Source organism: Oryzias melastigma, linkage group LG17 (genome assembly GCF_002922805.2).
Source record: "Oryzias melastigma strain HK-1 linkage group LG17, ASM292280v2, whole genome shotgun sequence".
Classification (NCBI taxonomy): Eukaryota; Metazoa; Chordata; class Actinopteri; order Beloniformes; family Adrianichthyidae; genus Oryzias; species Oryzias melastigma.
The window spans coordinates 30,692,908-30,703,072 of NC_050528.1; the positions used below are offsets into that span (position 1 = coordinate 30,692,908).

General features: G+C 37.0%; 1 protein-coding gene across 3 annotated transcripts; it reads right to left on the minus strand.

The window, feature by feature from the left end:
- Positions 1–1,415: 1,415 nt before the first annotated feature.
- Positions 1,416–10,159, minus strand: LOC112151430. 3 transcript variants are annotated; one of them, XM_024280389.2, is made up of 7 exons: positions 9,785–10,157; positions 9,393–9,432; positions 7,851–7,922; positions 6,350–6,562; positions 5,159–6,232; positions 4,001–4,103; positions 1,416–1,736 (listed from the first exon to the last, which is right to left on the minus strand). In XM_024280389.2, the coding sequence occupies exons 4-7, from the start codon at positions 6,558–6,560 to the stop codon at positions 1,604–1,606; spliced, it is 1,521 nt and encodes a 506-aa protein (XP_024136157.1). In that variant the 5' UTR covers positions 6,561–6,562; positions 7,851–7,922; positions 9,393–9,432; positions 9,785–10,157; the 3' UTR covers positions 1,416–1,603. The 3 variants fall into 3 exon arrangements, with proteins under 3 accessions (XP_024136157.1, XP_024136148.2, XP_036072267.1); XM_024280380.2 differs by lacking the exons at positions 9,393–9,432; positions 9,785–10,157 and having other exon boundaries at positions 1,416–1,733; positions 3,935–4,103; XM_036216374.1 differs by lacking the exons at positions 1,416–1,736; positions 4,001–4,103; positions 5,159–6,232 and having other exon boundaries at positions 6,385–6,562; positions 10,054–10,159.
- Positions 10,160–10,165: the final 6 nt, after the last annotated feature.

Below are 10,165 nucleotides of genomic sequence, written 5' to 3' on the forward strand. Positions count from 1 at the left end.
ATCAAATATCAAGACTATTACTGTGTAGCAGGTGAATATATTGGATATTTACAAGGTGTGGCTTTATTCTACATATGATGTCATTTTTGTCCCCTCTCACTTTTATGACTGGAGTTGCTGAACTTCTTCACCTTTGGGACTCAGAACATGGGCTGAGGAGTTCCCTGAAGGAGAAGGGATGCCTCTTCTGTCCAATGGGCGAATCGTTGTCCATGCCTTTAGAAAAATAATACAAGTTTGAAAGAACTCTATAATCCTTCCCTCTATCATATGTTCAATAGCAGGGTTTCTATAGGAACCTTTAAAAACATTTGCTTAGCCTTCATGTCTTGCTTTAGCCAAAACTGTGAATAATACCAAATTTGAAAACTGACTACACTGTAAAAAAAATTCCGTTGTTTTTACGGAAAAAAACTGGCAGCTGTGGTTGCCAGAACAAACATGTAAAAAATACATAGATTATGTAAACAACTTTACAGACCAACTGTAAATATTACATAATTTATTGTTTTAATTTACGTAAAAAAACAGTAATTTAAATGTTTTTTTTGGATAAAACCTACAGATGAATTCTGTAATTGTGCTATGCTATAGTGTAATTGCAACAGCTATTTGTTGTAGAAAATATTGAATTTTAAGGTTAATTTAACTAATATTATAAGTTAAAAGAACAACAAAAAACAATGGTTTAACATTAAATAACCATTTTAATCACAGCAATCTGATGTTACCCAGTCGTATATGTTTTGTTGTTGTTACAGGATTATATGTTAAATTTATACAAAGTTCTGTAAAGTTGACATTTTTGGTGTATTTTCTACATTTTTACTTTGGCAACCACTGCTGCCATTTTTTTTCTGTAAAAACAACAGGATTTTTTTTTCATGGTCTTTAAAATGCAATCACTACAACATACCCTTAATCTTGTGCTTAATTCTCGATTTGAAACCGAATATCATTTTTAGGAATTGTGAATATAACATTTAATTCCAGCCTCCTTGGCTTGTTTACATTAAAAGTGGAGTCATCTGGACCCCACAAGTCAGTGCGCTTAACTTTTTTTTTTTTATCTTTGATTTTTGAGTTTCACTAATGTCCATGGCAGACATAAAATCCTGTCCACCTTTGTCATGGAAGAAATCACACATTAATATATGGTTGGAGTCATCTGGACCCCAAAGAGAGAGGAGGGGTTAAATAGATTCCTAATGTTACCAATGGATTAAAGCATAGTTTTCTAATTTTGATGCAAATATTTGCATGTTTTACTCTTTGTTGAGGTCCAACTATTAAATCTGTTCAATAGCTTTGCTAAGGCCCAATAACAAAACAAGTAATGAAATTGTTATTCCATTTAAAACTATTTGCTGGCTGTGTAGCAACACTAAAACTGAAGAATCATTGAAATACAAAGATGTCTTTCCACAAATTTATTTAACTCAACCTTTGCCTTAAAACACATAGCAAATTTTGTAGATGGTAAACTGCTATAAAACAACCAAAAACAGAAACTGCACCTAAAACAAATGTATATTCAAATGATTTTCTTTTTTGGATAACAAAGAACAAAAAAAAACCTGTGGATCCAATGATCTCACACTGTTTACATGTCTCGCCATTCGAAATCTGACAGTTCCTGGATCAAGGTCAGGACTCTTGGGTTCACGCTGAGACGAGACTTTGCTCTCTTCTCCACTTTGGTCCCCCTTTCCGGATTGATGGAGAAAAAGCATCTTTAGAAAGAGAAAAAAGAAATGTTATAAATGAGTAAGTCATCTGCAAGTCTTTACTAATATACATTTGATGAAACGTCTCAATTTATGTCTAGAATTCTAAAATAATAAATACGTTTTGGATAAACTGTTCCATTAATCAAGAGCAGGGATGCTCATTAACCCTTGGGCTATCCTAGCCATGTTTACATTAAAAAAGAGGTCATCTGGACCCCACAAGACAGCGCGCACTGAACTTTTTTTTTTTTTTTTTTTAACAAGAATACTTTATCTTCACTGGTGTCTGTGGCAGACATTCACACACCAATGCAGGGGGGGGGGTCATCTGGGCTTCTTATCATATATTTTAAAATCATTGCCGTCAGGGAATAATCATCCTCATTATGAAGCATTCCACCTGACTGTCATGGACAATGGCGAGGTGAACATCCTCTAATGCATACGTCACTGCACATGCATCTTCAACAACACTGAACACCCGATATGGGATCAACTGGCACATTTCAGAAAGCCTCTGCTGGCCGAGCCACACGTCAGGTCCGCAGCGGATGGCCAAGCAGTTCGGGTTCAAGGGATCTGAGCCCACTCAGGCAGTGTTTTCGTCCACAACCACATTCTTCTTAAGCCCTGCCCACGGACCAGGGGCCTGGCTGGGGCTGTAACTGCTAATAACCCTAATTTTGTCGACAGGCTTGAAGCCTATCACCGAAAAAGAACCTAGAACAGACCGCACAGTTGTCTGTACAGCATGCGCTGTGATGCTGTAGGCACGACAACTAAGAATGTATGAATCCAATTCAACAAGTTGTAAAAAACAAAAGAACAGATAAACTTTTTACTGTCATCTTAAATATTCGTCTATGGATTCATTTAATGCTAAATTATGGTCTAATACACTTAAAATATGTTTTTCACGATGAGTCTTGTGTATTTAAGCATATAAATATTAGGGATGTCCCGATCAGGTTTTTTTGGGCCCAATCCGATTCTGAGTCATTTGATTTTATGTATCTGCCGATACCGAGTCCAGATCCGATACTTGTATAAGACATTTAAAACATGAATAAATTGAAGAAACAGATTAGTGTTGTCACTTATTTATTTTTCATTAGCATTCTTTTATCATTAAAAATTTAAATAAAACACTTCTGTGAAGTAGCTTTAATAAACAGGTAAAAATAGAGGAGATATAAACTAGGAAAAAATACAATTTTCTTGTTATACAAGTGATAATTAGTCATGTGATAAAGTTTAGTGACTTTAGCTTTAACATCTTTAGAGCTATTGAACATTTTTGACCAAATGTGATTCCTGTCCTCATTTAGAATTCTTAAAAATAAATTATGACTTTGTTTTAGCATAAAATTTGATGAGTGTTCGTGAATAGCTGATATCATTATTAGTTTTAATTTATTAGTTTTATTTATTTAGTTATTTTTAGGATTATGTGCTTATTTTTTAAGTTCTTAAGACATCACACTTTTGGTTTTATTACCACAGTAGTTAATTTTCTTAACTGTTATTTCTCTGTCAGATAAATAAAACAGGCATATCAAAGGACAGCTCGGGTCCTAAGGAGTTATATCACGGCGCTAGCATGTAGCAGTTAGCAGCTGCTGTGTAGTCGTCTGTCTGCAGCATGAAGAGCTTCACATTAAAAAGAAAAAAAAATCTGTCTTTTTCTGTTGGAATACCTTTGTGGGTTGTTGTTTGCGTTAAGACAATGGAGACACTTGCTGTCAGTTTAAAGTGTTTTTAAAAGAGTTATTGATCCCAGAAGTTAGCTTTCTAGCTAGCTTTGTTTACGTTAGCCTTCTGTTTGAGCTGCTGCTGTTTTCTGCTGCGTTTTCTGGTGATGACATTTTGTGATCATGACATGCAGACTTCTAGTGGAGTATTTATCCGGAATGGTAAGATGAAATATAAAGCTCTGATCATAATGAGAATACATGAAATATCCGATACTGATTAGACAAAGGAGTCAGATTCCGATCGAGTCCTCAAACACGTTATCGGGCCCAATTTCCGATCACGTGATCGGATCAGGACATCCCTAGTAAATATAAGAATTTCAAATTTATATATAGGTAGATCTTTTGGAACTTCTCTTAAAAGTAGCTTGCATGCTAATAGTGTGAGCCCCCTCTGTTCAAGGGCGATCAAAATCTGTAAAATTGTAATTAAAAGCTAAAAAGACAAACCTCTGTAAAAACTCCAAAGTTGATGCCAACTCTAGTGGGTAATGGATGTTGAAGTTGTAGTAGCTTGCAAACATCATGCATAGTGCAGAGATGAATGAAGTAATGTTGGCCTGCACAAGGTTTCGATCCAGACTCAGCATGAACTTTCCTGCAGAAAAGCAGGAACGCCCTGAAAATGAGGAAAGAGTAGAAAAAAAGACATGGGAGTAAAAACAAAAATGGTTAGTTCATATATTTAAAAAAAAAAAACAAGTCTACCCTATAGTTAAAAAAAATAATTAAACCAATCAACTGCACAAGGATAAAAAATATATATATACATCAGCCAACTTCCACTTTAAAGGTTCACCAAACACTAAATCAACTTTTTGGCCTCTATGAATGGGGATTTAAAAGTCTTGACTGTTGGTCCCTGCCAAATGTTTGACAAATAAAAAACAAAAAACTTGCCAATTCCTAAAATTAAATTCTAAAACTGTCTATGTGCTGCAGCCTACAGGATGAAACAAAGTATTAAAGTTGAATTTTGTGATTCAGATGAACGTGTCTAGTTCAGGTTCTGGAGAAGAGAAGATGGTATCTTCACATTGACTGCAGTCAAATGAGCCGCCGTTCACATTTCTGTGGTCAAATCAGCATCACTGGATTTTTTGTGTGAGTTTCATCCAATACTTACGGTAGCAGGACTGAGAACGCTGGAAAATCTCCACCAGACTCCACGGAGCTTCTTGATGTGACCACGGAAATGTGAACGGCGGCTCATTTGACCGCAGTTGGAAAGGATCGTAAATCAGTTAAAGTTCAGTCCACGAAGCTTTTCACTTCCTCATCCAAACTGACATCTAGCTCAAAACAATGATTTACACTAGCGAGACACAGAGCTACCATAATCAGACAGGGAGGGGTGTGTGTGTGTGTGGCTGTGAAGGAGCGGGTCCACTCAGCTCAAAAAGCCACGCCCCTAAGAGAATATTTTGTAGGCTGAAAAATGGCTTTTTCAGACATTTAGGTTGTGGGATTTTGGTTAAAAACTTCATAATCATAATGAAAACATCACTGACAATTTTTTTTTTTTTAAACAAAGAAAATTATCATAGGGGGACTTTAAACATACTGCAGATGCAACCATTGCAAAAATAAGTCACAACTTTACAACTGAGTCACAGAACTGTTATCACTATCATAGATTAGCACATATATAAAAAATGAAAATGAATTACTTACCACATACTACAATGGTTGGTGTTAAATTCAGTTCATCTGCCTTCACTTCTTCTGGAAGGCACACATCATCCACATGGCAGAACATTGCTTCCTCCTTCTCATTAAAGTAGGACAGCAGAAGAAGCACCATCTCCATGACATCTGCAGAACAATCCCCTTGTTGACCCCGCATCACTTTGAACTTTAGTAAAGCTTGTTGGAATGTCTTGCTTTTCTTCACACACTCGGTATTGAAGTAGATCAGGAGACGCTTGCCCTTCAAGTCCAGATTTCTCAAGAAAGTTTGTTTCAGGTCAAGTCCAGTCAACTCCTTGAAATGGACTGCCATGCCTTGTTCTTCAAACCAAAATGGCCATTCATCCAGAAGGGATTTTATTGCTTTGCCATGATTTACTTCTTTACGTTGTGTGTAGAAGGTCATCTCCATTAGATGTTTCATCTCATCAGGATTTGCACCACACTCCTGCAAAAGTTTCTTTAACTTCTCTTTCTTCGCCAGTTGACTTTCAGTGGTCTCTCCAAGTGGCAGAAATTTGACATCCCATTTGGTGCATCCATAAGTGTCTTGGACTTCTGCGCGTTGTTCTGAAGAGACTTCATCGGTGTCAGACTCAATAAATGTCTTTCGTTTTCTTATTTTTGGTGTTGAAGATCGCTTCATGTTTTCAATCCTGTTTTGTAACTGTTTGACCAAAGAATGGTAGCCTGCTCCAATCACATCTCCTTCAATCACATCTTGCAAGGAACTGGGGTATTTTGCCACCATCTGTTTAGCAACTTCAGTAGAATTGCTTTTGCTAATGCGAGAGCTTTTGCGCATCATCTCATTAGCAACAATCCGAATCATCTCTCTTCTTAATCGAGGGTTTGGCCGTTTTCCTCTTTCGAGCAGCTGCATCAGTTCTTCTGGTAATTTGTCCCATGGTACCACAAAGGTTGTCACCCAATCTACCTCAGGACTCTGGCAGCTGTTGGAGGAGGTTGAGGAGGAACTTCCAGGTGAACGTGACATCATTGGTAGCACAGCTTCTGGTGCAGCAGGTGTGGAAAAGCTGCAATCTTCCAGAGTTTTACCTTAGGAAAAACATTGACATTACTGGAAAAGAAATAATGCTTTACAAAAAGTTTGATTCGCATGCCCTTTTTTGCTTTTGAAAGTGTTAGGATTATTTTTAAACATATTTAACTTACATTTCAGTTTCCAAGCCGCAAGAACTTTTCTGGCTTGAATTGGTCTCAGAACAGTTAATAAATCAGCTTCCTCAATAAACTGAAGGTCTTCATCAGTGTCCACCCCAAGAGACTGCAAATGTTCTTCTAAAATATCTTTTGACATCTCTGGAAGGTCAGGTAGGACTTCATTGACTGCAGTCCGAAGAAATGTTTTCTTTGAGCCAGACATTTCTGTTCATATAGAAAAAGGTAAGATTACAGAAATGAGATAACTTGGTTATACAAACAACTAAGTGAAAATATACATATATACACACTTACACTGAATATTTACGTTATGTTCAGTACTTCAAATATTAAAAACAGCTGTTGTTTTTTTTTTTTAAGATTTTGCTTTGATCCACTAGTCATTAGTCACTTTTTTTCCCTACACACTGTGCTTCAGTGGAATATATTGTTGCCCATCAACAACATATGACGATAATGGGTAAAAGTCCACTACATCAGTGATACTGACACACTGCAAACTCATTCTTTGTTTTGTCACAGAGTACAAGTGATACTCAGAATGAAACTGGGTTTCATGAATTTCCATCACAATGTACACACAAGAGTCATTTCGAATCAAAATTACATAAATTTCTCCAAACTCCAAAGTTTGATCATTTTTGTACACAAGGAAATTGCCCTTTTGATATGTGGTACCTTTGAACTCTATGGTAGTGGAAACTGTTGTATCTCGTTCTGTGAAGCCAAACTCACTGACAGCAAGTTTGATTGCGTCACTATAAAGGCTGGGATAAAATGCACAACTGTCTTTAACATGCAGAATCTGAATGCATCCTGAGCCAGCTGAAATATATGCCTGAAACATTTGATGTCTTTCAGACAAGGTTTTGTAGATATTTTTAAAGTTTTTCAAATGCCGTGCACATCTCTTGAAATAGCCATGTTTACTTTCAAAACGCATTGTCCAGACTCTGATCAATGGCCCAAATTTCAAAATAAGGGCTGGATAATGTCTCATGTAGTGGTGTTTAGGCTTTAGTTGACTTTCTGGAAATTCAGACTTCCTTGATTCCAAATACTCTTGAATTAAAATATCAAGATAGGCTACTTGTGAGATCGAAATTTTTTGCGCGCAAATCATATCAACAATATCTTTAAGTTGGAGAGTTAACTGCCACACTTCATCCTCTGGATTTTGTATTTTATCACCGATTAACAAAGGAAGTAGCCTCAAGAAGTTCCAGTTTTGTATAGCATGGCCAGAAAGCTTGGACCCGTCAGCGTTGACAGCACTTGGCTTTGAAAGAGAATCTGATCCCTTGTACTTAAAATGATTAATGCGCCGGTTTAACTGTGAAAATGTAAACCATTTCTTTTTCTTGATAAAATACTTCAAGTACAGATGAAGATCATAGGATAACACACCCTCAAAAATATCATGACCTAAACAAGGTGGTAGTCCAGGGTGGCAGACATGGAAGGATTTAAGTGAGTTAAATAAGGAATTTACCTTTATGCCTTTGGTGTCTTGTCTGTCTTCGGTTTGAAGATCCACAGCTGAGTTGTAACTTTCAGGTGTGCGCTGTGGACCACAAGCATTGGGATCACAATGAAACTCATCAAGCGTTATTTCACAGTAACGGCAAAAGTACTGAGAACGACTGAAATTTTCATTAAATCCGCCAATGCTGTGTGACCCCAAATTATCCCCGGCAATGCAATAAAGGCCTCCTTTGACAATTTCTTCACCCACAGTCACTCCATTTTCTTCCAACTCTTTTAAATCTGATAACATCTCTGAAAAAACTTTGGGCATTCCAAATTTTTTAAAATCTCTTTCTCCACAAAGTAAGACAAGCAACATGTTGTCAGTATTAGACCGTACATGTATGGGTAAATTGGCCAAAGACAGATAGACTGCCAGTACTTTGTGTTTTTTCTTAGCAGATCCAAGAGGGTTGACGATCTCAAAAGAATCCTGGTACAAGATTAATTTAAGGCATCCTGGGTTGTCAATGAAAAACTGGTTTGACTTGCAGCTTTGTCCATCACAGATGTCAACCAAATCATCTGAGTCTGTGTTGGTGGACTCATGTGACACTGAATCCTTCCATAGTTTTGACTCCAACAAGTTCTTTATTGTTTGTGTCAAAGGGATGTAATAGGCAAACCTCTCTGTTGTGTCCTCATCATTGCCTAGAATTATCTTTTTAGCCTCTACATATCTGAACATTTTTTTAAAAGTCTGAGTTCTTGCATGTGTTGTTCTCAATGGTCCCCCGTGACTTACAGAGAACAGGTCTGAGTGTTTTACGCAGTCACATATTTTTGTGATACTTTCCTCTGCCAGACCCATTTCTTCTTTTAAAAGTGAGGATAGTTTTTTCAAAGTATAATCCTGTCCCATCTTGTGTACATTTTGCATCTCTTCAACAATTGTCTGAATTGTTGAGGCAGGAAGAAGAAGCTGACCTTGCAGTTTTAGATAAAATAAACAAAGGTTTCTTAAAAAAGCCTCACTAAAATCTTGTGACAAATCATTGGAATCATTTGCCACCGAAGTTGATTCTTCAAGTACTTCACTGCATACAGTGACATCAGAAGGCTTGGTAACAGAGTCCTTGTATACAACACTTATATTTTCCATTGTGCATGTTCGATGTTTCCTGGACATATGAGCAGTGAATGAAGACGTCACATTAAATGTGTTTCTACAACCACTCACTGGACATGATACAGAGCGCCCCTCCTTTATGTGGTCTTTAAGGTGACAAATTAGCTCTTTGACAGTATGAAGCTGACACTGACACAGATCAAACACACATTTCAAATCTGTGGCAACACAAGAAGCCCCAACTGAAGGGGTGGGCAAGCTGTGAACCCGATAAAAATGGGCCTTAAAAGCAGCATATGTAGTAAATGTTCGCTTGCAGTTTGGGCCATGGCATTTGAAAAAACTATTCGGTTCATTTCTATGAATTTTACAATGCAATACAAATCCCCTCAATGTTGCCAATGTTTTACTGCAAAACTGACAGGTAATCATATTTACCAGATAAAGTTCACAGTAAAAGTCCCAAAAGTTACAGCACCTGGAAAACAAGAGGAAGAATAAAAATATTACAAATAGATCACAATTTAAAACTACACATTTGTGTTCATAGACAAAGTATATATATATTTAAATATACATCAAAATGATTTAATTTTTATAAGGTAACCTCTAGATTTTTTCTAGAAAATCTCACAAGTTTTGACAACTTTGAGGCAAAAAATACAAAACTATAACTTTTTTCAAGCACTTAGAACGTTTTTAACAAACATCACCAGTGTACTACAAACAGGGGGAAAAAACATTAACGGGGAGAAGGCGAACCCTATAAATAATGTGAGATCAATAAATTTCTTCCTTGTAAAAAGGAAAAAAAAAAGATTAAATCTTACTTTTAACCTGTTCAGTTTTCCACAAATTTTCTGTCTCTGACGAGAAAACAAATGTGTTGGCGCCACAGATATACAGCACGTTAAGCTAACATCGACCGTCTGCAGCAGAATATAACGTAACCGATCACAAACCTGTTAGCACCGTATCTAAGCTTAAGTACCGTCACTGCACGGCTTTAGAAATGTGAACAAATGATGTTTGCCTTGGTGAAATACTAAAATATTATCGGTTTACAGATAGAGCTTTGAAGTAAAACGGGACCGCTTACCGCACAGAGAAGACGTCTGTAGCTAACAGTCCCGTATAGAAAGTTCCAGCAGGACCAGCAGACTGTGCGCTGTCGTTGGTCCAATCAGCATGCAGAAACATGCTTAGCTGCG